Consider the following 27,204-nt stretch of genomic DNA (forward strand, 5'->3'; position numbering starts at 1 on the left):
GACCAAACTTCAATGAAGTAATCAATGAAAAGCTTTTAATCTGTCACACAGATCATAATGATGGTCAATAACTAATGAAAGAACAAGAGCAAGAAAAGAATCCTACAACCTAATGAAAACAAAATTCCTGTATCGCAATGTAACTGAGCTCATCTCGACATTAATCCAACTTTTGCCTTTTTCTAGATACTGTTTTTTGCGGTAATTTATTCTCACAAAATAAATATATACAGTCTTAACTTTACATGTCACTTGCTAACATTACAATAAAACTAATATACATATAATTGGCCTCTTTGTGTAAATTGCGGTCCCCAGATTTGGAAAACTACTATGTAGTTTCATGTCATTCTTAAGTGGTTGAGAACAATTTAAATGACACTTTTATTGAGATCGTCACCGGTTTCTTTCTCAGCTTCATATTGTGATTCATGAATTAAAGCCTGTAGCAAATGTTTACATTCCCATTAATTTCAGCTGAGAGAGTCTTTTGCTGCATAAATATTTGGAGGCATTCTCCATGGACAATTCAAATCTTTCTAAGTGTGAGGATTTTAGTACAAAACTTTAAAGAAATCTTAACTTTACCATTATGGCACATATCAAATCAGCTTGGACATAAACATAGACTTAAATTCTAAAAAAGTCTTATTCAATAATCTAATTTCATTGGTGTTTTTAAAGGCAGAAACCACCACTGATTAGCTTTATTTACTTTAAATGTAAATAGTTTAATGCCAAGAATTTCAAATATCAGATTCTCCTGTCCGTGTTTATCTAGTCATTCAACACGGATGTTTTATCGCCATAGGAAACAAAAAGCTTTCGATTGAGACTTTCACTTGTGACATTTTAAATGGCTTGAATGTTCGTTTAGTAAGATCATATTTAGAGGAGTTGACTCTGACAGGCTGTGTGCTCACCTGCTCAACATCTACTTTGCACAAAACCTTTTGACAATTTATTAAAGTAAAAAACAGTAGATTTTCTTAAATATTAAAGCATTACATTTGAGAAAGTCAAATCTTCACTTTTTCTCCACAAACACATAAACGCACTGAGGGGAAAAGTTAAATTCTTCTCCTGATACGTTTTTTAAATCTTATCTCACAGCTATTGTGAGAAAGAGGCCATTTTTAAATATCCAGTGTTCTTCTTTGTGTGACTAAAAAATTTCCCAAAGCACCAAAAACAAAACAATGCTTTAAATATGTTCAGCCGCCCACAGCAGAAAAACAAGAGCTACAATCACAGGTGAAGTGAGGCTTGTTTAAACTGATATGTATGGTAATCCTTGAAGATGCACGTCCGCCATTTTGTTGAGACCAATGTAGTTAGGCATGTGAGGGCTCCAGCTCAGGGATCACTGACAGATAAAAGGTGTTTATATCATAGTTCACATGTGTTTTCTCTCCACATGTCTGGTGTGTGTTGTGTTATTTAAAGCCCTGCATTCAGAGGCAGTGCAGCCTCAGTGAAGTCTCCTCATGTCTGACAGAAAATGGCTGACTGTACAGCTGAAGGCACAGAGCTCCGGAGAGGCAGAGCAAGCAGCAGAAAGCTTGTGTCAAAGAGGCAGATTTCAAACTCTCAAAAATCACAACTGATGCCTAAATTCACATGATTGAATAGGGAAATTATAGGCTGAGGAAAACTCACAGATTATAAACTTTGTGTTCGTATAAATGTAATGCAAAAAATCAACATGTTTCTTATTAAAATATGTACATAGCCAAGTAGCAGCAAAATAATTGAAATAAGAGAAAATATTACAAAACATAAAACATATTTTTATATTAGAATAGATTAAACAGACACACTAAATTAAAGTTGTATGAAAAAATGTATGACTGGATTAATTTAAACACTTATAAACATAATGTGATGATACACAGATGAAAAGGAAGGAGTTAACTGGTTTTACAGTGGTAGTTAGGTCATGTGTGGTGCATAATAACTTGCATCAATACCAGTGTGTAATGCAGTTAAGATAAATACAAAGTGCACGTTTTCATTGTGCCACACATCAGCTGTTGTGAGTGTTACTGACAAGTAGTGGTTGAAAAGTACTGTTTCATTTAATGTACCATAGTTGTGTGTGAGGAGTTTATGTATTTGACATAATTTGACTTAATAAGCTACCCAGTTGTGTGTGTGTGTGTAGATGTGTGTCAACACACGATTTCTGCGACATCTCTTTTTGTGTGTGTGTGTGTGTGTGCGTGTGTGTGTCTGTGTGTGTATGTTAAATACAGTTTGTTTTTAACATACAGTATGTTTATATGTATTTTTTTTATCCGTGGATTTACTTTTGTGCAAGTGTCTGTGTGTTTCACCCTAACACGGCAGTAGATGCAGAATGAGTCTTGCCCAAAGAGGAGAACAGTGAGCAGTCTGTCATGTGGGCCAGGGGGGTTGAATAGGGGAGGTTGACATGTTGCGTGCTGTCCCACAGAGGAGTCCTCACCTTGTTACCTGCACTAACACTCACTGTCTGTTAATTACAGACACAACTGTCTGTATTTTTAGTGGCAGCTTATTTGTTACAAGCTTTATTCGGATATTGTAAATGCATACATTAAAAACAAGTGTGCTGAAAATGTATTTTTTGTGTATTCATAGAGCTGAAATGATAATCGTAAGAGGGGAGAAAGTGGAAACAGCACTGAGATCCAGGAAAGGTCTGGGAAGGTAAATGTGTGACTTAAGATTTATGAATATTGAAAATAAATGTTCATCTTTTCACATGAAAACAAAAGGTATTCATCCCTCAAGCATTAAACTCTTCACACATTTCTCACTGAAAATCAATTCACAAAGGTCTTAAACTAAAACCACATTTCATGTGATAGTTAGACCCTCTCCAGATAAATACAAACGTGAACATGACTTGAAATTTCTAAAACTATAGGCTCTATCTTTTCTGTCTAAATAGGTTAGAAAAACATCTGGTTGTAACTGGTTTAAACATCTTTTTAGCCCTTGTAAGTATATTTGGCAGTTCAACCATTCAGCTGCTATAGGAAAGCAGCAGAATAAGAGAATTTTGTGTTGTACATTTTGTGATTTAAAGAAAACCGATTTAATGATTAGTAAACCTAACTACAATGTAGTCCCCTCATCATAACATACAACAGCTTGGTAAATCTTTACCCTAGAAAATTGATTATTGCTCCTATATTTGTACAAATATCAATGAAAGAGTTTATCTGACAATGTTTTTTACAGCCTGTTCCAGTGTTAGCCTTTCTGCATTTAAGCTGCTCGTTGCTTAGACCAGTTTATTAGGTATATGCAGGTCAGTTGAATTGAACTGACATGCAATTAAACCTCTTTACATGAATTGAATCAAAACTATTACAGTGATGTTGATTCAAATATTTGAAGATTGTAATTTGTCCTGATGATTTAATGATTTAGCCAGACATCATTCCTATGGTAGCAGTGTGTAAAAATACAATAAAATGAAAAACCTCTCATAATGATACAATACAATTAAACAGCAACACAAACATGTTATGAAGTTGATTCAACTCATCCACAATATTTTCAACAATCACTTAACATTAAAGCCTAAATGAAAGAACACTATTTACTGCTGCACTGTTGTATTAGTATAAGGTTTACCTAATAAACTGGCCTCTTCGCTTATGATTATTTTGATGGCAAAAAAATATAATATTAAATATCCCCATCCACAAATGCTTGTTCAGTCAGAAAAATAAGTTGAATTTGAAACATATATTTATGAAATTTAGATGAGAGGAGCTTGATGACAAGTTTTTTCTGTGTGACTACTTTGAAAACTGCTTCAGTAAAACCTGTCCAGACATCCAGCATGTTTAAACCTGATTATGTTCACAGACTAATATCCAGTTTTAATTTAAAGACATATCAGACAACAGAAGTGTGTGTGTGGTGTGTGTGTGTGTGTGTGTGTGTGTGTGTGTGTGTGTGTGTGTGTGTGTGTGTGTGTGTGTGTGTGTGTGTGTGTGAAAGAGAGAGAGAGAAAGAGCGAGAGAGATTGAAATGAGAGACAGTACGAGCAGTGATATACATGTATTCTAAAAGCAAAAAATATGGAACAGTGTGTATGAGTCTGTGGTCGATTTTCCGACACAGGCTAAATATATCTGTGATGCATATATGTACACATTCTCTTTACGTTGCATTAGAATTAAATCTCACTTAAACTGGAACAAAATTGTATGTAAATGTAGAGGAAAATATCTGACACAAATACTCACTTATGCCAACAAGCCACAAGGGTGTGAGTTTATCAGTCTTGTGTGTGTGTGTGTGTGTGTGTGTGTGTGTGTGTGTGTGTGTGAGTGTGGATGACCAGGTCAGTTTAAAGTTGTTTTTATGTAATGTTTTTATTTATTTCCTTGCATGATAAACAGTTAAACAGGATGATGAGACAGAAGCCACTTAGGTGCCTGCTCTTAACAGGGCTACTCGGCTGGATGTAACACACACAAACAGGTGATTATATTAAATACTTCACGTTTTATTTTATACAACAACAAATCACAGTAATCTTATACATTTGTATAGTTATTGTCATTGATATAAAAAACTGAAAAGTCTCATGTGATGAGGACCTACAGCTAAGCTAAAAAATTAATAAAACTTCATGTTAAAGAAAATATTTGTACATGTTACTCTGGGTCATTTCTCTGTTGCCCATTTAGTATTATTAATATAAAAGTTACCAGTGAGGACCCAGCGCTTTACACATTTGAAAGACTACATTTTTGTTTATTAAACTGCTTTATTGATGGAATTATAGTAGTCACCACTTATAGTCTGTGTAATGATACCGTTATCATTGTGAGGCATTTTGAAAAGTTACAGACATGAAAATATAAGATATTGCTTTGTTAAAGGAGAACTGTACATTTTTGCAGAGAATAATTGAGACTCATTTGTGTGTGTGTGTGTGTGTGTGTGTGTGTGTGTGCGTGTGCGTGTGCGTGTGTTTGTGTTTCCATAGATGCAGCTGCTGTCCTCTTTCGGATCAATCAGGGATGTAGGTGAGTAAAAGAAATGCCTGTTGCTATATTATCGGAGGCGGTTGTCAAATACTTGTAATGATTCTTTTGACTTGATAAATCGGAGCTGTCACTCAGTACAGCTAAAAGAGAAAGGTTATGTGCGACTAAACAGTTATTCAGTTTGAGTTTTTACTCCTGAGTATTGTGACTGTCAAGGCAATATTCTGAATGTGCAAAATGGGAATTTGGCTGTATATGTGCTGCTTTGAAGTTGATGGGATGCTTCGATGGATATTTTTATGGATACAAAAGTGCATGTTGTGTCACAGACGTTAATGGTGCACCAACAACAAACGAGAGACTGACAGAATGCTATTGACTGTGGGGTGGACAGTAAAGGACAGGGCAGGAGAGCTCTGCTCGCTGCTCTCTCTCAGATTCGGGTCTGAGGCTGATACAGATGCTGAAACCGCTGTGCAGGGCAGGAGTCGGTCATCTACTTATGAGAAGCTTCATACATGTTAATATTCAGGGGGCTTAGTTTCTGGGGGTCGCTGTCCACTGCTACGGTACTGAAATACGCGTTTCAGCACCACGTATGTGGACAGCGACACACAGAAGGTTCAAAGTCTGCCAAAGTCTGCACTACAAAATATATTCTTACAAAATCCCACTTTATATATAGTTTTTCTTAAAATAGCATTGTTGAAATCAGTGATGGTAGTCTGTGAGATGAGAAATTTTCAGTACGCTTACTATTTGTTTGTTTAAAAATTCCAGTAATATTTGTTCACCTTAAATCCTGTTTCAGGATTATTAACATTAAGAAAACACGAGAGAAAAAAACAACCACTGAACTTATGGAATTTATGGACAAAGATGATAGTCAGTAACTATGATGGATGGGACAATTTGTCACTGCAGTGTCAGAGTGGATAGTCAGACTCGGGTGTATGAAGGGAAAAATGGTGCGAGAGTTGAGGCTGATATAGTGAAGTAGAGGGTGTGTGTGTGTGTGTTTGTGTGTTGGGGGGGGGGCAGAAGCTTTATGTGAGAAAAGCTTTGCGTTGTAGGATTTTGGGGAGCTGGTGTGTGTGCTTAGGGCCATCAATACTTAGAGGGTTAAATACACTTTTCAAGAGCACAAATCCTGTAACGAGACAACAGCAGAGGTGGTCGTTTCTGGTATTGTTGTGTCAAAAGCCGGTAGAACCAGACCCCAACAAAATATTATTCCTCAGAATAATGCGATATAAGTAGTGGTGTGTAAAGGGATGCTTTAGTGAGCAGTTTGTACACTTCCTCAGGTTACACAGAAAAACTAAATTAAAACTAAATCCACATTTTCTCTATCGTTTTCAGCTGCTGGGCTGCGAGGACACGACGGGAAGGTGGACTAACCAAATGTGTCTGTGTGTGTGTGTGTGTGTGTGTGTGTGTGTTATGTAAAAATGAATCATCTTTAATGTTATCAGTTCATACCCACTTTGAGGCTACGTTTTTCGTTGTGTTACACTGTACTGTAAATGTTGTGTATTACCTTTTTCGATGTGGAATTTCAGACAAATATTTCTGTGTAATAACTTGGCCAACATCCCAGCATGTAATTTGATAAATGTGTATTAACGTGGAGATTAATTTAAAGTATTGTGTGTGTAAGGATATTCCAGAAATCTAAATTACTTTGTGTACATTTTATTTTGTGACAGATCACATTTTATAAGTGTATTTTTACTTTGAATGGCTGGTCAGTGATCAGTTTCATTTTCATCCAGTTTGCAAATGTTGCACAAGTTGCTGCTGCTGCATTGCCCGGTCTCCTCCATCTCTCTCCACTTGTGTCAGAGAATCTGAGCAGCTGCATGACGACTTCCAGCATGTGGACTCAGTTTCATACTCTCCATCCTCTGCTGAGTACACGACAAGCTTCACTTAGTACCACACAGCCTCGGTTTGTCAGGATTTCATGTTTAGTTTCAGTGTGTCTGTGTGCACGAGAGAGGGGGGCAGGGAGAGGGAGCATGGCGGCACAGGGGGGAGCGTTGGAGTGTATTGCGCCCAGCCTCTCTCTGGGTCGGAGTGGGGAACCGAGAGCGCAGACATGAGGAGAAAGTCGTGACAGTGGGTTTGATGAAACACCCGGCCCCTGTGAACACTACTGGATTAATATTGTATGGATGTGATTTTTTTGAATCGATGTGATATGAACATACAATAAAGCTATGGAAATCCGCATGTTTGTCTCTGCGCTTATGTAACACACACATGACCAAAATACATCTCATCTCCCCCTCCTCAATGTTTTGGGAAGGGGGAATTGACAACTTCGATGGAAATCTCGCGAGATTCAAAAAAATAAATCGAAAGCTGTGTTGGGGATTGTAGTTTTTTTTTTAACCGTGCAGCCTGAATTTGCGCTTTGCAGCAGAGGCGAGAGTTTAAGAGAAATCTGGTCCAACACGAGTCAATCTATGCGCCAAGATGGCTCAGTGCGCATTTCAGTGGTTTATCAGCAGTATGATGCAGTCAGAATACCTAAAATAGACGAGTGACTCATGTCTAGGTGGGAGCAGGCTGACCTCACAGACTGGCAGCATTTAAACCAGTGAACTGCCTCCAAACGCGCTCGAAGGGGCGGGAGGACGAGTGCATTTTTCACCAATAAGGGCATCCTTTCATTCATAAAGTGGTGTGGGCATTTTTTTTTCCGAAAGCGTGGGTTCGGAGGGTTTCATAATCCTGACTGAGACTGACAAACCTGTTCCGGCCACAGCCAATGGCAGCCTCCGGATGGGAGCTGCCGTAATGCTCACCCAATCGCTGCTCGTCCCGGTCTCCCTTCATACAGAAAATCGAAGGAATGGGGGACGCTCCGAGCTTGATTAACTTGTATACGCGCGAACCGGCGGGGCGGATCGGCCGGGAGGCGGCCAGTGGGGAGCAGAGGGGGCGGGGCGGAGCGCGAGGTGGGCGGTGCACTTTAAATTAGGCTAGACAAGTGCTGGGGGAGTGTGTGTGATGCTACAACCTCCTTACAAAGGGACTCTCTCTCACGTTGTGACTTGGAAAATTAGAGCACATTGCCTAAAACATTGAGGTCTCCGCACACACTCTCACGCACCACGCCGAGTCACCGCAGCCATGGAGTGGATGAACGCCGAGGAGACGCTCCGCAGGGCCGAGACGCCTCTCTTCTGGGTCGGCGCCTTCACCGTGGCCTCCCTGGCGCTGTGGCTGCTCTACAGGCTGCTCTCAGGCTTCAGGATCTGGGTCCTGGGGAATGGGCAGCTGCTCTCCCCGAAGCTGGGCAAATGGGCAGGTGAGTGGTGTCACAGCAGCTTCCAACGCCAACCGACACGGTCACGAAGTAGACAGGTGGACTCGACGGCGATTGAGCTCAAACTTCACACTGGCACAGAAAGGGCTGCGTTTCTGGTGCGTAAATGAATGGTTTAATTCAAGGGGAGGCTGCTGTTGCGTAACAGGCGCGGGTAAACAGCTGTTTGACCAGACAATGCTCCTTATTAGCTCAATTGGATGTGTTTTTTCTTCTTCACTGGCGTCAAGCATTTTCACCGTCTGCAGCCAGGGGCTCCAATCACCCACACTTGGAGAGGTAATGGGGTTGGGGGGATTGCCCCACATTGTTGAGCCAGGAGCCAAATTGCGCAGGCTATGCGCACTTTTCTAAGAGAGCTGTTTAATGTGTGTGAGCTCCTAACCGGCGCACTACTGAACCACATTGACCCATCCGCATAATGTAGGACAAACCCTCATGCTCAATTAAAACGTGACCTACATCCACATCATTTTCCCTACGTCCGACTTTTTTGAAAATGTGTCACTATGTAGTTTTTCCTACTTGTGTTGAATCACGTTTAGCGTCACTTTGTGTGTCAATATATGCAGGTGCTGTTTTGTCATGCTCTTTGCTCGTGCCGTCGGTGGCTCAATCCTTCCTCCCAGTCACATTTACCTGTCCCAGTCCGTTTGCCCCACATATTGTGAGATGAGATTACCACGTCATTCATCGGATGTGACTCACTATAATGTACTTTTTCAACGTGCTTGGTAAAATATCCCAGAGGTGCCATTCAGATCTGAGGGAATATTATTTTTGTTTAGCGACTAGTCTAATAGGAATCGCTCTGCCACGGTTTGACCAACTTCTCCAGTCTCCTATTGCGTGAAGACCGCTGCGTCTGGAGCCTCCTGCTGCGCAATTTGTCGAGCACTCCCCCTTTTGCATCGGGATAGGTTGATAAAATCTAACAAAATAAATAAGTATTTCATTAATGTGCAAAAAACAGGCGATCCGGACCAAATTAATCCTTGTTTTTTTTCCTCAGAAGTCATTTAGTTTATCTCTGCTCTGCATCGCGACGCACTTTGCCTCCAAATCGTCGTTTTTTTAAAGGTAGGGGGTTAATTGATGCCCTGGATAAAACGCAAGGCGCAACTATAAGCTGGTCCCTGACTAACGTGCGTGTTTTATCAGTGATTGTGCTGGAATATGCGGAGGAATACCAATGCACACCGATGAGTCATGCACTTCCTCCTCACTTCGTCATCAATTGGTCATATATAAATTGTGACGTCCTCCCTCCCCCACAGCAACACACACTCTCTACCTGTGTATCAGAGGGTTAACCTAACCCTACACCTTTCATGAGCAAAACGACTCCTGTCCTTGTTGCTTTAGTAGAATCAGATTGTGATGCAGCTTCTCTATTACATCAACTATAATGGATAAATGTGAAATATTCTGTGTTACATTAGCGCTAAGAATTAAAGTGTTGAGGATCCTGATAAAGCAGTAGCAGTTTTAAATACCCATTCTATAAAAATAATTCACATTGGACTGGTATCAAAGCTCCATGGAAACTGTTGCACAACTCTTCTGCACCATATACATTTCTTTTTCTCTCAGGTACCTTTTTCCTTAAGCTCACATGCCTCTCCCAGAAACCAGTTTTGGGCCCCAGGCCTGTCGGACGAGTCCTTGATGCTTATTTGTACTCACAGCAGTTGGGGCTGTGTGTGTCAGGGTTGAGGGAGGGTGCATGGAAGCCAGGGATGAGGTGTTCTCCTCAGCTGGTCGAACCAGATGTGCAGGTCTGGTCAGGTTGTAGGCAGTGGTGTGACTCTCTACGTAATCACTTGTGTCATGTCACGGTTTACCCGTCTCCACCTTTTTAATTTTGAGGACAGAGGCACATGTTGCAACAAGTTCGCTTCCCCATACCACTAAGACCAGCTTGTGGTGTTCTTTATTCCAATTCGCCATCATGTGAACATGAGTGAGAATAGCATTGTGCCATTAACAGCTTCAAAACTGATTTTGATAGGATTTTCATACATGTTCTTCCACTTCTGTCCTCATTTAACTCTTTTCCTGTGGGGATGTACAGTTTCGTATGTATGCATGCACCACATTTTTTTGTATCTGGACTTGTAAGGGAATTTGTGATAAATGTGAAAAACATGAATTAAAGTCATGATACCTTGTTAGTTCAGCCATAAAAAAAGATTCTTAGACAGACATACTTTTTAGACACGTGCTGTCTGCAGGAGATGGCCTGTATGTCCTGCTCAGGCAGGTTTGGGAGATATGTCGTTGGGGTCTTTTTAGTCCAGTAAAGGGATAAGAAACGAATTCCTTTTTTGGAAGGTTCAATTACATTTGTCAGTATTTGATGTATTTTCAATCTTGAGTTTGAGTAGAAATTTTAAAGTCACATAACATGCAGCCATTGCTTGCACAGCAGAGAAGAGCAGAGCAGACAGAGAAGGGATTTCTCTGGAGTTTCTCTGCCCGTAATGGTCTTCCCCTTAGTGGATGGGACACCTAGTGGCAGAACAGGGGCACTACAGCATGAGTCAAGGTGGCTTCCCCAGCCTCACTTCAGCAGTGTGCGCGCACACCATCTCTTCTCCTTCCAGCCCAATATATATAGCTCAGTTTTTTGTCATTATGCCCTGAGCAGAGAAATGGCAGTTCCCTGGATCATGATGAATTTTGTTCTCCTCACAGCTCTGCTCACTCCTTCACTCTTAGCCACCAGCTCTCTCTCTATGTCTCTCTGGCTCTCTCTCTGTGTGTCCAGCAATAAACATTTTTGGTTTGCAAATTTATCAATACAAGATGGAGGTTACAGGCCAACGCTAATTATTACAGAGAATAACTGTCCATGTGATTTTATGAATAGGGATTAGGGTTCATTCATGGTAAGGCAAATGCACACGTGTGTCTCCACTTGTTCATCCTTGTGAATGTGCTTCCCTCTAGTGCTTTGTGTGTGTGGGCAGAGAGAGAGAGAGAGAGAGAACTCTGCTGGTCATGTGATGAACACGCTCTTTGACACGTGCCAGAAGCAGGGATGCTGGGTAAAAAAAGCGCTCTCTGCTTCTCCCTCATTTAAAGCTCCTCTTAACCCTCCCACTCTCACTCCATCTTTCCATCCAGCCTGTGGTGTTTGTTTTCCGATACTGCATCATGCAGTCTTTAAAAATTGTTGTTCATGAGCAAGTACATTTTTTTTCTACATTTATCTATATTTTGTATGTCATCTCTTTGTCTCACAGACGAATCCCTCCATCCATTAAATTAATAATTTCCATGAAATTATATCAGTGACCACTACTGATATTATTTTGAATTGTGAATATACACAGTAGAAGTTTGAATTGTAATTATGCTATTTATCAAGAAAAGAGAAAAAAAAAAAGCCACAGCTGAGATTATCATGAACGATTTATATCAAGTAAATCGAGTAAAGCAACGGAATAGTTAAATGGGCATGGCTGCATCAAACAATAATGCACCTTATATTTAAGTCCTTCAATTGTTTTCTTGTGAAGGTTGATGTATAAAATATTCTTCTAACTACTTGTGAATCCCACAACGGACTAAAGCCACACTTATTGTCATATGATATAACTTCTTATGATTTCAGAGGTTGGGACAAAGGACCTTTTCGATATTTTGATAATTTTATGATTATCAAAATAGTTGTTAGCCTAACTGAATAATCTTATCCGTAGAAATAGGCATTTGGACGCTTGAACAAGGAATTTGTAATTTTAAGTGATTTTTGTGTGAGATCTTAGAGCAACTCCTAATCCAAGTTAGCAGAAAGCTGCCTTGTTCTTGTGAATCTTGATTTCTGTCTGTCGACGCCTCCAGCAGAAGAATGTAGTCATGTTGTGGTCTCATCTGTAAAACCACAAACATTCGTCACCTGCAAATAACGGGCATTTGAAATGGTATCGAAACAAAAGCGGCCTAAGAGGTTTTCGATTGGGGGGGAAGAGGTTTTTGATACTGACAGTTTTGGTCAACGTTATGAATCCTGGCTGACTAGTTATTTATTTAAGTATAATTTCCTTTGCAGAGAATCAACCAGTTTTTTCTAAGATGCAGGGATGAACGGGATGCAACATGCATTTTTCTGTCATGCACCATGCAGTTCATGGATGTTGTCACCAGAAAAATGTCGGCAGGTGATCTCACTGATAAACATCCTCCAGCCGGAGACGACTGACAGACTAATGAAGTGAAGGCAGCTGCGGCAGGCTTTGTCTTGAGCTGAGAACCTCCACAACCGTACAGTCTGTTCTCAGCAATAGCACACAAGGCCAAACAGAGAAGTTTGTTCCCTGCCCAAGAATCAACCTTGTCTCAGTGCAAGTAGTTGTGAAGAAGGAAACTATTGATTTTTGAACAAGGCGTGTGGGAGGGAGGGGGACTATTTTTGCTCTGTACCCAAATATAGATGCCGGTTCTATCTTGAGCACCACTGAAGTACATGTTCTCCTTTTTTTTGCTGTCTCTCACCCTCCTTCCCTTCATTTCTCCCTCTCCCCCAGGCCGATCAAGCTTTTATTTTTGTAGACTTTTATATTACCCATGTGACTTTTTATCCCCTGCTATTTAAAGAAGTGTGTGTGTTTGAATATAGAAGGGGGGCGGTTTGAGAATGGTGTGTGTTTGGGTGAGTGAAGGGGGGGGGGGGGGGGCGGCTGTCTTTGGATCTTCTGCTGCATCCCTCCCTCCCTCCCTATCTATCTTTTTCCTCTTTCTTGCTCTTTCTCTGAGGCGGGAGGGGCTGCTGCACGTTGATAGGCGAGTTTGGGGTGCGACAGATTACATAACAGTACGTAACGAGCGCAGGGCATACAAGGACCGCAGTCTCTCCTCACTGAGAATCTTAATTGGGGATTTGGGTGATGGTGGGGAGGGCAGAGAGGGGAGGGTTTTGTATTTTGTCTGTTTGCATCCCCATTTCAGCACTGTCTTACTGTCTCTTTGCATAGGAAGTGGAATCTTCCAAAAATCTTCATCCACCCGGTGTGAAACAGAAGATCATTAAAAATGTCAATAAACTAACTAGTAGATCTGGCTGGTTTCCTCGTGTGCGCATCTTTTTATATTGACAAGGACAAATTGGTGAATGGATAGAGATCTGAATCTTCATGTTCATTAAAAATGATCTTTATAATTAGCTTTTCAATGAAGTACCAAAACAGAATTCCATCAATTGTGGTCATTGATATATGATTCAGATTCTTCTGATGCTGTCCAGGATGAACTATAATCAAAGATTTGTCACAAGTATCAGCAGATGTCTGATCATCCTTTTCTTTTTCCAATGCTCATTGCATCAGTTTGCTGTACTGGTATGGGGGGTGTTAAGGTGGATGCAGCAGCATCCTGGTACTTGTCGTCGTGGTGATTGTGTGATGGCTGTGGTGGGGGATCTTGTTGGTATTCAGGTGCTGCGGCAGGCAGGCAGCTCCCAGACGAGGCAGAGCTGGCGCGCTGCTATTTTTACTCCTCCTGCTGCTTTTTTTAGACGCTCGGAATATAGTGAGCAGGCAGCAGCAGGGGCTGCTCCACTGCTGAGGGGAGGAGAGGAGAGGGGAGGGGGACAGAAAAGGCTGGGGGATGTCAATACCTCTGGACGTGATGTGCAGCACCAAAGCACACTGGAGGAGCTGTAGTGCAAACGCGCCCCCGTCAGGGCGCTCGGAGAGTCAGCAGGGAACCATGTTCTCTATCTCAGCTCCGGAGCGTCAGTGCTGCGGTAATGAATGAGAGGCAGTGGATCTCACATCCCCTCTGACAGCACACAAGTTTGTACTTCTATCTTAGTGAGGACAATTTCTTGACAACACATTACCTAAACCCCTTTATCACAACCTAACCATCCAAATTAAATGTCTAAACCTAATTCTAACTCTAGAACAAAGTCCTAACCCTCAAAAAGCCTGAAGGTGAGGATTAGTCAAAATGTCCTCTTTCCAAAAATGTCCTCACTCTGTAGGGCCTATGATTTTAAAAGTAGTGGAACACACGCTCACGGATCGACACATTCCAAATCCATCCATTACTTTTTCTTTCTTTTGCACACTCTCATATGTGGGTTCCCCATCAACACACATTCACCTCTTTTGTGGCCAGTGCACGCTTGAGTCTTCTCTGAGCGTCACTGGCTCTTCTTTTAGTCACGTGCTTGCTTGCGTAGGTCCCTTTTTGTTAAATCTGCATTTGTGTCCTAGATGTAACGTGTTGCCCACGTGAAAGTCCCGATGTGTGTGATATTGGAGGGTTTATTCTGCTTGTACACGAGTTAAACAGGTGACTTATTTCCCCTCAGTTAAATTTGCAGTTTTATAAAAGTTCCTAATGGAAGGGTTTCCAACAACTGGCATCAAATAGCATCCTGTTGTACTGTAGGTGTGGCTGATCGTTATTTGTAAGTCTTTCTCTCATAAATCCATAAATTATTTGGGTGACAGGCCTTTATAACATCCCAGAATACTTCTTGTTCTTGTATTTGTTTGTTTCACTAACGATGGATGTTGGCAACTCAAAAGCAAAACGCCTCTAACTCCAAAAGAACTCTGTGTCCTCATCCCACTGTACTCGGTCCTCCTGCCCCTAAACACACTTCACTCAACGTTTATTGAGAAAATCGCTCTATTATATAATGGGTGGGAGGAGTGTAGTCATTCATAAGACGAGGAAGCGGATTGGGGTGATGGGGTATAAGTCCTGGGCAGGGGCTGGCTGTGGGGGACACAGTGGAAACAAAGTATAGTGTCCTCAAAGAAGTGGCGATAAAAAGTTCTCTGTTTATTCCTCTTCCCCCCCTTTCCATCCTACTCCTTATGTTTCTCTCAAGTAAACGGTCTGATTATTTGTGAACTGTCTCTACTCCATCTTTCCTCCCACTCCCACACATCCAACTGCCAAAGTCTCACTTTCCATATTCCACTTTCACACTGTTTAACATCTTTCACTTTAATTCCTTTATAATTTTACTCTTAATTGTTTGGGTTTAGGTCATCTAGTTCATACTTTCAGTATGAACTAGATGATATTTGTGTAACAGCTCTGTTACACAAATATCTGTATTGAATCATTTGAAAGAGCAGATTTGGAAATTGTTTTTTTTCCCACTTGAAATTCACCTTTAGACTAATGAGAAGATTTGAGCCGATCACCTGCTTGGGAAGAACTTACGAGCTTGTGATGCAGAGGAGAGATTGACACTTCATTTGCTTTACACTATTCTGAAAATACACAGCCTGACACGTTTCACTCAGAAAAGCATTTAACTGTCATGCTGTAGTTTAAAAGGTCGTGGACTGAGTGCGTTTCAAGCACACAGGACATTCTTGCACATTCCCCCCTGATGTGGAAGTTCAGTGATACTGTATGCATTTCGCCAGATAACACATTCTTATACGCAGGTGCAGCTATCAACCTGAACATCAGTCATGCAGGCCAGAGAGACTAGCATTCCAGCTGCATGCCTCTTCTTTTAGGTATATATTATCTAACCGGAATGGAATGTGTTGAGTGCGCTGTTGTTCATTGTGCTTGCAAAATCAGTTTCCCTGTGTATTCAAATCGGGATCTTGACCCGCACCTATTTGCCATCTCATTTCAAACCGACAACAATTGTGCAGGCCCTTTTAAATTAGTGACATCAGACGCAAGAAAAGAAGCTCGTCCATAACATTGCATTGTCTTTGCGGTCTCCCACTATCAAATAATAACCAGGCGTTACTCCACATGATGCAGAGTAGTGTTAACGGGGCAGTGAAATATAGCAGTGAGAGAAAAGCCCCAAAAAAGTTTGTGTAAAGGACAAATAAAAACAAAATATCAGAAGAAAATCCAGCTCATAACGGAAAAGAATAGTGATGTAAATTCTAATAAAGAAAACCGTGGGGCTCATTTTTTGATAATAGTGCAGCTCTACACACATTCACTTCTCTTCACTTAGTTTTACTCCTTCACCTTAAACCCTCATGATTTATCTTTTTTACAGTTTCTGACAAACTGCCATGTTCGGCTCAAATGACGGTTTGTTTCTACTGAGCTCGGTACATCCAGTGTTTCTTATCATGCACCTGCAAAATAACATATGGAGCAATCTGAGGTTCAACTTGTTTTTTTATCCTGAGGACTGTTGAGGAATTCCTGACCATCCTCGCACATTACCTCTGTACACCATTAGGAGAATAGAGCCTGTCTAATTCCACACATACTCCCTTCTCTCTCCAAGCAGTACCCAAGGTCAGGTTCTAGATAACGGGCCAACTAGCAGTGCATTTTGTAGTGTACATTGATGGCCTTTCACATCTAATTCACATGCCCCAGACAGAGCCTTACCAACTGTAACTCTTTCCTAAGTTACACCAGTGGCAAGACGTAAGGACACAGTGTGATTTAGGATTGCATACTTTAGGCTTAATTATCCAATAGGATGCGAACGCCTTCATGAAACAGAGTGACAGCGATTCTAGACATTCATGTATGATGTGCTGTTAGAATGGGTGACGCAAGTAGAGGGAGATATACTGGGATACTGTGGGAGACATCTTCACACTTGGAGGGGGTGATAATTGCTCGTGTTACTCTGTTAGCGTTTGTATATTGTATGAGAGTTTTCCTTTCACCAGCATCAAGAAAACTTCCATAACAAGGACAATATATTTTGTACTCTTTAACATAATTTGGATGAATGAATGAATTTGAGAAACTTGAGGTTTTCACCTGCCTGCTGTATTTAGCCAAAATAGCATGTGTGATTAAGATGAAGCTTATTATTCATTTCATAAAGAACTGGCTTTATGAGGAAGTGGTTGCTGTTTCACTCCCCCAGCCATTTTACTTTGCAGTGAACGCAGGCTCCTCATCCTCCGTCTGCCCCCACCTGCATCAGCAGAGAGCCTCACTTGGTACAGCCTGCGCCCATTGAGGCTTTTCTGCCACGGAGTGTTTCATTCTTAACACGGGGGAGGTTTAAAAATAACAGGGATTCTGCTCTCTCTTTTCATTTTTTTCTGCTTTTGACTTTGTGCAACACTCTGTTTCTCTCTCTCTCTTTCTCGCTCCCTCTCTTTTGCACTTCCCTTCTCTCATTCACTCACTTGCCTCCCCCCACCCCTTCATCCCCACTGCCATCTCTATTCTATCTGTTTCTCCTTTACTCGTTCTCTCGCTTTGCTCCAGTTCTATTTTTAGCCACCCCCAGGATCCCTCCTCATCCCCTCGTCTCCCCCCTACCCTGCCTACCCCACCTCACCCTACTCCTCCCGCTCCATGTTCGTCATCGCTCCCTCCTCTCTGCATCCCCTCTCTCATCTCTTTTTTTTTTCCTGCTCTCCAGCTCTTTGTCAGAAAATGTCCTCTACCTCTATTAATCTTTCATCAAGCCTTTGCTAATAATATATTCATGATGCATAGCTATCCGTGTGTGTGTGTGTGCTTGTACATTCATATGTGCCCCCCCTTCACACCACCACCACAACCTTTTTTTTGTCCTGTGTCTGTCGCTCTACCTCCCTTGTTCTTCTTTCTTCCACCCTCCATCTCTCACCAACCTCCCCCCATTCTTCCGTCAGTCAAGCAGGGGTTGATGGGCAGTGAAGGTTTTAAAAATAGCCCCTGCTTTGCTTGACAAGGTGAGGAGAACTCTGAACACAAGACGAACATCAGCTCCTCTCCTTCTCCCCTTGCTGCTTCCTCTCTCGTTGCTTCTAAGAATTCTTTCCTCTTATTTTACCAAAGTGTTGTGTTCTCTGTTTTGCCACCATTGTCTTTTCTACATCTAAACTATAAAAACATGTCAGAATACTAAACTGTATCAAAAAGTGATTTGATGCAGCATTAATATGCAAGAAACCCTAATCTAATACCTCAGCAGCTGCTCCTGGTGAGGTATCAGTGGTTGTGGGCGGCTTTCTGATTCCTATACTTTCTTCTGTCTTCATTCTGCTGTTATCTACATCACCTCATCTATTCCCCACCTCTATCTCATTTCTCTCTGTTGACTTTGTGAATCAGCCTTTGTGATTTCACTTCTATCTGCACCATCTTGGGTTGTATTATATGTATCTCTGCTGCAAAATCAAACCGCCCTTTGAGAATGAACACCCCTGTAGGCATCTCGTTCAAAAGAAAAAACGCTATTTGACTGATCAAACGGTGGTCATTATTCAGAGGTTACTCGGCTCCATCAGAGCCTTTGCCAACAAGCAGGAGAATAGTATGCGGGGTGTGTCGGACAACAGATTTGCTTCACATGACTTTGAATTCACCTTTGCTTAACTTCATAACAATGATAACTGAAAGTGGACCAACCTGAAGCGTATGTGCGTCATAAGCCTCAGAACAAAGAGGTGCAGATTTGTTTGCGTTTTTATGTGCGACTGGTACAGGCTGAGATTTGTGTGTTTTATCTGTGACTGACATAATGCATACCTTGCATACATTATCATGTCTTTTATAATGAGTCAGACTAGGACAGCTTGCTGAGCTCTTTTGCGTAGAATTGGTAAACTGAAGATAAAAACTCAAAATCAAACAATTGTATACATTTTTCATAAATCTGCAATGAATATGAAGAATTTTGCTTTTTTATTAACTTTTGGAAGATCGTATCATTAGGTAAACAAGATTTTCATATGGAACCAATGCTGACCATTTTTTTTAACTTTTCTTTCTCAATAGTTGTGACGGGAGCCACGGATGGAATTGGGAAATCCTATGCGGAGGAGGTGAGGCTCATGGACCCTTATTTATTTAATTTCTTTCACAGGAAAGCGGTGACTCATGCACACACACAGTATTCACTTATAGGCCACGGTAGGGGAGAGCCCTTACAGGTGGTGAAGAGTCCTCACATATGCACACACTTCAACACAGGCTCATACAGAGGTAAAAGCTCACGTTGAATAGGGGCTACCCTGCCACGTGTTGGGCTCACAGTGTGTTGCTGTTGGTCCTACCTCTTGCCACGCAATGGCAGGCCTCCATTACACAATGCAAAGTTTAAAATTTGTATGCAGCAACACACTCGTTCAATGTTGTTATACCCAAAGATCAACCCGGCTGAGCTGAAGATCTCATGTTGAATCAGCTACGTCACGGTCAAAACATGGTCAGAATGGGGTGAAAACTCACAAAGTCAGTACCAAAGTTCCCCGAAGTCTTTTATTCTCAGTCAAAAATCTCTTCTCAGCCAGCATGTTTCCAATAAAGTGAACACAGGCGTGTTTACTCGTGCACATACACGTAGGTGACTGTTTGAGGTACCATCGATTCATTTTGGGTGATGCATTGCCAATGCTCGGCCAAACATCTGATTCAGAGTTGAGGCAAACCTAAAACTCCTACACTTGAGCGAGTGGGCACAAGAAAAAAATGTTTTTACCTGCTCACCATGTTCATGTGATGTGTGTGTGTGTGTGTGTGTGTGTGTATTTAATTGACCCTTTCTTCCTTCCTAGCTGGCTCGCCGTGGATTCTCCATGATGTTGATCAGTCGCTCTCAGGACAAGCTGGATGACGTGGCCAGGTCACTTGGTAAGTGATTATTTGTGTGTGTGTGTTTGTCTTCCCAACATCATGGAAAACTATTCTGTCTGAGAGCACAGTAAAGGGCTGATGAGGATGTGTGATGGGCGGGGAGTGACGTGCAACCTCCTACCCAATCAGCTACAGGGTTTCCGAGGCCATGATAAAGGGGCGTATCTTCAAAACAAGTTAGAATTTAGTCACTCGATCTAAAAAATATATTCACAGAATCTGTTGTTTTGTGAGTAGTCTCATTTCCCTCTAAATCCTCAGGCTCAGTGTTTCACTCCCTCACTGATTATAAGGACCGATGCATTATCTGGCCTGATTTAGGAAAATTTGATATTTGTTAGAAACGCATCAGACTTCCACACAAACCGAAGCATCACATAGGAAATAAGTGTGAAAAATAAACTTTTTTGCTGGCCAGACTCCAGATTCACACAGAGACTGAAAAGTGACTGCCCCCCAGTCTCCTCGTTTAAATAGTGCCCTCTCCCCGACAAGCTCTCCCTCCATCTGTCTCTGATGTCCCCCACAGAGCAATTTCCCCTGTCGTGCCTCAAGTCCACAGAGGGGGCTGATGGGTACAGTCACGAGCAGGTTGCGGCATGCCAAACTCCGGCACTCCTCCCTCACGATTAGTCTGACAAAGCCATCCCTCCTTGGCACGTAGCTGGGCAACCAATAGCATTTTTTCCTGTCTCTTTCTGTAGATTTCAGTTACATCTTTTTTTTTATTTTAAGTTATCCCATTCAGGTCAAAGCCCCAATCTTTTATTTTTGTTTTTTCTGTATCTGGTCTCACCACTAACTCCAGCACATGGAGACAGACACACTCCTGATCTCTGCTGAGGCAAATCCCAGCAAATATCCTCTTATAACCCCCTCTGCCACCTATCAGCCAAACAAGTCTTTGGACAATAAATTCTAATTGCAGCAGAACGTCAAACACGATGAGGGAGGCAGTGGGAGACGGTTTCTGGGCTGGTTTGTTGGTACGCAGCGCCCCCTTCAGTACGTATCTGGTTTCAGACCCTGGGCCTTATTCATTTGAAAGGATCCATGTTTTTTAAACAGGGGATTTACCCTGTTGTTGGGTTAGGGTTTTGTGAGTGTGTTCTGCAAGGGCATGACCGCTCATGACGGATCTTAATCATGAATCTATCTGATCGTTTCCAACTCTTAAAATATGACCCTCCTTCTTACACTTTAAAACCCTTTTGGGGTCATTGTCAGTGTTAACTTGTTGTTTTCTCCTTTTCATAGAGGAGCAGTTTAAAATAGAGACCCGGACCATTGCTGTTGACTTTGGCAAATCGGACATCTACTCCAAGATCGAGGTGGAGCTGGCTGGACTTGAGATCGGTGTACTTGGTAAGAGATGTTTTAATTTAGTTTGTTTCTTGCAGAATAAATTTTTCTAAAATATGTATGATGCAAGGAGTTGGAACATTCATCCTTTCTGCCCATATTTCAAGTCAAGTTGGTTTTCCATCTAGTCTCCAGATAAGTAAACTGTTATGTATATGGAGACTTAAATGATCAAGGGTAAAGCAGCAAGATCTATGACAAGCAATGGACGTTTGCCACTTATTTACAGTGTGTATATAGGTTGAGTGAGACACATTGAGTTTGCTGCAGGAGATGAAGTCTTGGGTTTCAGTGTTGGCAGATCTTTCTTTACTGAGTTTTACTGTACATTAGACATGACTTGTGTTATTCAAATGATCCAACACTAATTCAATAAAAGTATCTTTTAAACTCCATCAGCAAAACTAGGCAATATTGACTTATTGTAGACTTAGTTCATGTTTCATATCTGATTGGATTCTCATGACATTTTTGCAAAGGGGACACATTAACAGAACATGAAGGCTGATTTTGTTTTATCAATCTGTTTGGTGTTAAACAAGATTTTAAGAAATAATTGGACGTGCATCACAATAGATTGAATATGTTTTTAATATCAGCTGTTGGTGTGTGGTTTACACGTTACGACTGGAGCTCACGCTGTACTTTTAAGTTGAGCATTTAAGGAACTCTTTGTCCTTTTTTTTTATGCCAATTGTGCTCTGCTGGTTGTAAGGTGTGGCTGTGTCTAGTGTGGCGTAAAAAGCATTGTATGTATCATTTGCTTTTGCTGCCATCCTGTGGTGAAACTTTAAGCTGGTTTGAGTTATCCAGCTCAAGTTTATGAAAATATTATAATAATAATAATTAATATTTTTAACCCACCTTTGTTTTCTACAGTCAACAATGTTGGTGTGTCTTACTCCTACCCTGAGTACTACCTCAACATTCCTGATCTGGACAACGTGAGTGTTTTTAATTATTTTTTACAAAGTGTCTTATTTTGCTGCGTAAATTCAGTTTGCTGCTAGTTTTCTATTATTTGAAAGAAAAAAGCATTAGAATTATTTTTCAAATGTGTTTCTTTAACTCCTGCTCCATATTTTTGTAGTGGGCAGTATTTTACCGACGTCTGCTACCTGTCGAATATCTCGGTTGATGGGACATGCGCTTATATGCGAGTGTGTAGCTGACCGGTGCCTTCTTTTTTTCAGTTCATCACATATATGATCAACGTCAACATAACCTCAGTGTGCCAGGTAAGTTTGCCTCAGTACTGAATGACTTTTTCTCTTCAGAGTAAGCGTTCCCCACACACTCGGTGGGATTAAAGATCTGTGGCTGTTTCTTTACTCACTTTCCCCATTTTTTGTTCCTCTCCTCCTCCTCTTATCTTTCTACCATGGTACCTGCAGTGTCTCAGTTGTTCCCAAAGCAACAGTGGTCTACACCAACGCTGTCTGTGCTCGCCACCCACGCAACTCTCTCTCCCTCTGTCTCTCCCTCTCTCTCTCTCAACCTCGTACTTTTGTATATTTAATTTTTTTTAAGTCTTTCCCAGTCCCCATGTTGTTTTCGTGTGATGCTTGACATTAACTGAGCTTATCTTGTTGTGGTTCTTGCAGATGACCCGTCTGGTGCTGCCCAGAATGGCTGAGAGGTGAGTGAAATGATGGGCTTCCATGTTTTGCGACATGACTGCAGTAAGATACAAGTTTAGTAATTGAGGGATTGTCTCACAGAGCTGTGGCATCTTGTTATTTAATAGAAGACCTTTTTTTTATTGTTTTTGAAACACACTATTTGTTAGACAAGTGTTTTTTTCCTAGACACTACTCTTTTAGCGAGGACGGGTACAAGAAAATCTCCCTGAGCCTTTTCCATCACTGCAGCTCTCTTTCCCTCTCCTCCTTTGTTCGCAATGCTGACAAGCTTTCAATTCACACAAAGTGCTCTTCCCACCCAATTGGCTGTTCTGTTCCCATGTGACTCATGCTGGCCAATAGCAGAGCAGGCACATTTGGTGCCGTGTGAGGCTGAAGCGTCGCTCCACTACATCACTGCAGCAACAGGCTGCCATGGCAACGCACACGGCCACTACCACACTATTAATGTGTGTGTGTGAGAGTGTGTTGGGAATATGACTTTGTGTGTATTTGTCAGTGGGCTCAATGTGTTAAGACACAGGGTACTTACAGGTATGGGAAATATGTGGATTTGAAGAGGAAATAAAGATTTAAAAAAACATGATCAAATAAATGTTAAACTGCTGGTATCACTGTTCCACGTCTTGTTGGAAGTTGTAAATTTCACACCTCTTTATGCTGTGTTTGCATTACAGGCAGCAAAGCAACTTCTAAATCTACCTTGTTGTGTTTTTGTCAGGTCCAAAGGTATTATCCTCAACATCTCCTCTGCCAGTGGCATGTATCCCCTCCCTCTGCTCACGGTCTACTCTTCCTCAAAGGTTTGTGAAAAGTCTCCAGCACATGATTATTTTGTAAAGATGATTTTATTGTACAATATTGGTTAGCATCTGCTTGTTTCCTTACGACAATGCAGCATTTATTTTGGAGGGGAATGATAACAGACTTTTTTTTTTTAATGGACCCATGTGTTAAATTTGACTCTTTCATCTTTCTTCCCGTGTTCAGGCCTTTGTGGACTTTTTCTCTCGTGGCCTTCAGGAGGAGTACAGACGTCAGGGCATCATCATTCAGGTGTGTGTGTGTGGAAGTCTTGTCTGATGGAATTGCGCCCTCTCCTAAAACACACATTGGAAAGTTCCAAACTTTTCCACCCTCACTGCTTAACGTTGGATTGTTTCTGGACTTGACATAAATGGCAAATGTTATGGAATCTGTTCCTGATGCTTTCTTCTCAGCCACTCTTGCCAGAGGGCAAATGGAATAAATGCATGTCCATGAATGACAGGTGTGAAATGCCATTTTAGCCCTTTCTTGTCAGCAGAGGCAATGTTTGAAGATATGCTTTTCCACATCAGGCTTGTTTGTTCTGTTTTTAGCACTCTGCACAGTTCACTCAGGTGCCACCTGGTGGTTACTCTGTGTACAACAGGTTCACCTCAGCAAACCCTGAGTGTAGTTTCACCTGGTGAATCCAGTCCCCAGATCAGTCTACAGCAAAGATGTAATGTGCATTTACAAAGTGCATCTTCCATTCAACACACGAGATGTTAAACCCACGGGAGGAAGGAGCCAGGAATCTTCCTGCTGTTGATGCTAATTTCATATGTTCATATGTTTTGTCTTTCTTCAGAGTGTGCTGCCCTTCTTCGTGGCCACAAAGATGACTCGTATCAAGAAGCCCACCCTGGACAAGCCCACACCTGAGCGCTACGTAGCAGCTGAGCTCGCCACTGTGGGTCTGCAGAGTCAGACCAACGGCTACTTCCCCCATGCCGTCATGGTGAGAAGTGAAATTCATAAAATACTGAATCTATCAGTATATTTGATGTTATAGTTTTAGTTATACATGTCTTTTTTTTTTTATGGCAATTGTGAAATTGATTGGGCGAGTAACAAAGTTTTCATCACAATTGAAACAAACTCTCCCCATTGCATCAGACATTTGTTCACCTGATAAATGTGATGAATGAATTATTATTTACACCTTTTCTGCTGAAACCATATTTAGTAGGGGTAACACAATTAAAAATACTTTTGACATAAAATTTACATTTTATGTCAAAAGAAGTCTCTTTTTAAATGATTACAAACAAATGTATTTCATTTTTTTTTCTTTACTTGCAGGGCTGGGTGACCACCAAGATTGTGCCAATAAGCATTGTTATTTTCCTGGGGGCCAGTATGAACCGTCTGCAGCGTTCCGGATACCTGCACAGGAGGAAGCTGCGGGAGCAGAGAAACGGAAATGATTTAAAAAAGATTGAATAGGAAGATGTCTGACGATACTGCCGTCGGCCAAAACTGTTATGACCGCGTGCAGTATTTAGGGAAGAGAGATAGTATCCATGTGCGATTGATCCTTCAGGGTTACCAGATATTTCACTTTTGTGCCTTTTATTAATTATGCACATCAGAGCGTATGTATGACTTAATGTTGAAAACGCTATTCTGCCCTGATTTGTCTCGACAGAAATAACCAAGGTTGACAAGAATCTAAAAAATGACGTTGCTGCTCTTGGATAATGACATTCATATTTTTTTGTCACTGATTGTGAAATTTATACAGCCAAAATTTGTTTACCCTGCTGTTGTAAGCAGTGGAAAATGGTGGTGGGCATCTCTTTATATAAATTTGTATAATTATTTATTATATCTTTGCATGAACACACAAGATAAACTGAGACTTTTTTTGATGATTAGTGTTTAGCCTAGTCCAGTTTACAAATCAGTGAACCATTTAAAGATGGCCATTTCCACTTTTTATCATGACGATTAACTTGTGGCCTTTAGCTGTAATCATCCAATCTTTCTGCTTTTTCCTATGATATTCCATGTTTACAGTATATTTAAAATGATGTTTTATGATTGGTTGCTGCTCTAATGTATCATGTGTTCTAAACCAAAGTTTTTCCTAGTTTTCCCGCATTTTTGCCTGAAACACAAGTGCCTTTTTCCTACTGATATTGATGCTGGAAATGGTCAGATGTATTGAGAAGTTAAGATGTACTGTAAACGGTTGCATTTCAACTGCTGCTTCTCCTATGCAAACTACAAAGTTACTCAAATCAGGCTTGTTTGTTTAAAATCCACCGAACAAAGGCCACCCATCCCCCAACCTCTATTTCTCATGGATGGAGATGGATTATTGTAATTCAATGTAGCAAATACCTTTTCAGATGAAGACAACATATACACTTGTGCATTTTACATAGTTTTACACTCAAACTGGTTTACATACACCTTTGCTGGAGAATTGCACCTCTTTACAGTAGGTGCACAGTTGAATAGCCCATGTGACTTGATCTGACAAGTGCTGCATCTTGACAGCCTCGTCAAATCATTCTCTTTTTGTAAAGAGTCTTAATATAGTTTTTTATGTAGAATCTGAATTCATGTGTACAATTCTGTTTCATTTACCCTGCTGATGGCAACTTATGTTTCCTACTATTTGTTAATAAAAGTTCTGGCACATAAAAATGCTGTCTTGCATAATTTTTTTTTATAATTTGTATTGGCAGGATAAAATGTCATCTTTGAAGACATTTGTGCAAAAGCCTGACCCTAATGTACTCAAAAGATGATGTTCTTGAATTAGACTAGCTTGAGAGGAAACTATTTAACTTCCAATAAAGTCAGACTAAATCGGAAATAGTATATTGATCCCAGGGGGAAATTGTGTTTGTTGAAATAGCTCCATGCGAGATTAGAAACATAAGCATATAAAGATTTACAAAATCTATTAAATGAAATATGTGCATCTGTACATTGAGTATTTAGTATAAGCATGGATGTCAGATATTGGTGGCATTGTAATGTATCATAAATGTAAGGTACTGAATCAACATAACAGTTTTTTTCTGTTATGCCAATTTTATCATGTTTTTGCAAAAAATAAAAAAGATGTCAGACCTGCATGCAGTATTTACCTACATAGTGTTGGGAAAACACTTTAGAGCCAGAATCACAAGTGGAACCAATTCTGTCAACAGTTATTTCAAACACACTGTTCAGATAAAATCTATGTACATCTATGTAAAATTAAGGTACCACATGTACTTAAAAGTATTGCATTCCACAGGTGGGTGGTTGTATTAAAAGGATAAATACAGGACAGTAATGGAGGGAATACTCTGATTCTTCACTTCAGTAAAAGTGACAATAATACATACATAAAATACTGTGAAATACTGTGTAGGTTCTGCTTTAAAATTAAAAGTAAAGTTATAAAATAGCAGTGAAAAAATGATTATCATAGATGTAAATAAAATACAAACTATTCATTTTGCAAACTGACCCCTGAGAGATCGTATACTGTACAGATTAATTAACA

The 27,204-nt window shown here is 40.9% G+C and overlaps 1 protein-coding gene and 1 long non-coding RNA gene across 5 annotated transcripts in view; both read left to right on the top strand.

Moving 5' to 3' along the window:
- Nucleotides 1–7,216, top strand: part of LOC133954819 (uncharacterized) — a 31,163-nt gene extending 23,947 nt beyond the window's left edge. For all 4 annotated transcript variants that reach the window (XR_009920829.1, XR_009920826.1, XR_009920827.1 and 1 more), the window contains 4 exons: nt 2,623–2,691; nt 4,404–4,485; nt 4,997–5,036; nt 6,360–7,216. This is a non-coding gene — a long non-coding RNA (uncharacterized LOC133954819). The remainder of the gene's footprint in view (nt 1–2,622; nt 2,692–4,403; nt 4,486–4,996; nt 5,037–6,359) is intronic.
- Nucleotides 7,217–8,015: 799 nt separating this feature from the next.
- hsd17b12a (hydroxysteroid (17-beta) dehydrogenase 12a) lies at nt 8,016–26,345 on the top strand. Its single transcript, XM_062389023.1, has 11 exons — nt 8,016–8,316; nt 19,027–19,073; nt 19,806–19,881; nt 21,142–21,249; nt 22,126–22,190; nt 22,440–22,484; nt 22,851–22,885; nt 23,611–23,692; nt 23,880–23,945; nt 24,505–24,654; nt 24,999–26,345. The coding sequence occupies exons 1-11, from the start codon at nt 8,139–8,141 to the stop codon at nt 25,140–25,142; spliced, it is 996 nt and encodes a 331-aa protein (XP_062245007.1). The 5' UTR covers nt 8,016–8,138; the 3' UTR covers nt 25,143–26,345.
- The last annotated feature ends 859 nt before the right edge of the window (nt 26,346–27,204 follow it).

Source organism: Platichthys flesus, chromosome 6 (genome assembly GCF_949316205.1).
Source record: "Platichthys flesus chromosome 6, fPlaFle2.1, whole genome shotgun sequence".
In the NCBI taxonomy this organism is placed as follows: domain Eukaryota; kingdom Metazoa; phylum Chordata; class Actinopteri; order Pleuronectiformes; family Pleuronectidae; genus Platichthys; species Platichthys flesus.

What these genes read in the sequence shown, in the direction of transcription:
- hsd17b12a (XM_062389023.1), top strand. Translation starts at nt 8,139, where the DNA reads ATGGAGTGGATGAACGCCGAGGAGACGCTCCGCAGGGCCGAGACGCCT. An exon ending in ACTTGAGATCGGTGTACTTG is followed by an intron (nt 21,250 to 22,125) that starts GTAAGAGATGTT and finishes TGTTTTCTACAG; the next exon opens with TCAACAATGTTGGTGTGTCT. An exon ending in CGGTCTACTCTTCCTCAAAG is followed by an intron (nt 23,693 to 23,879) that starts GTTTGTGAAAAG and finishes TCCCGTGTTCAG; the next exon opens with GCCTTTGTGGACTTTTTCTC.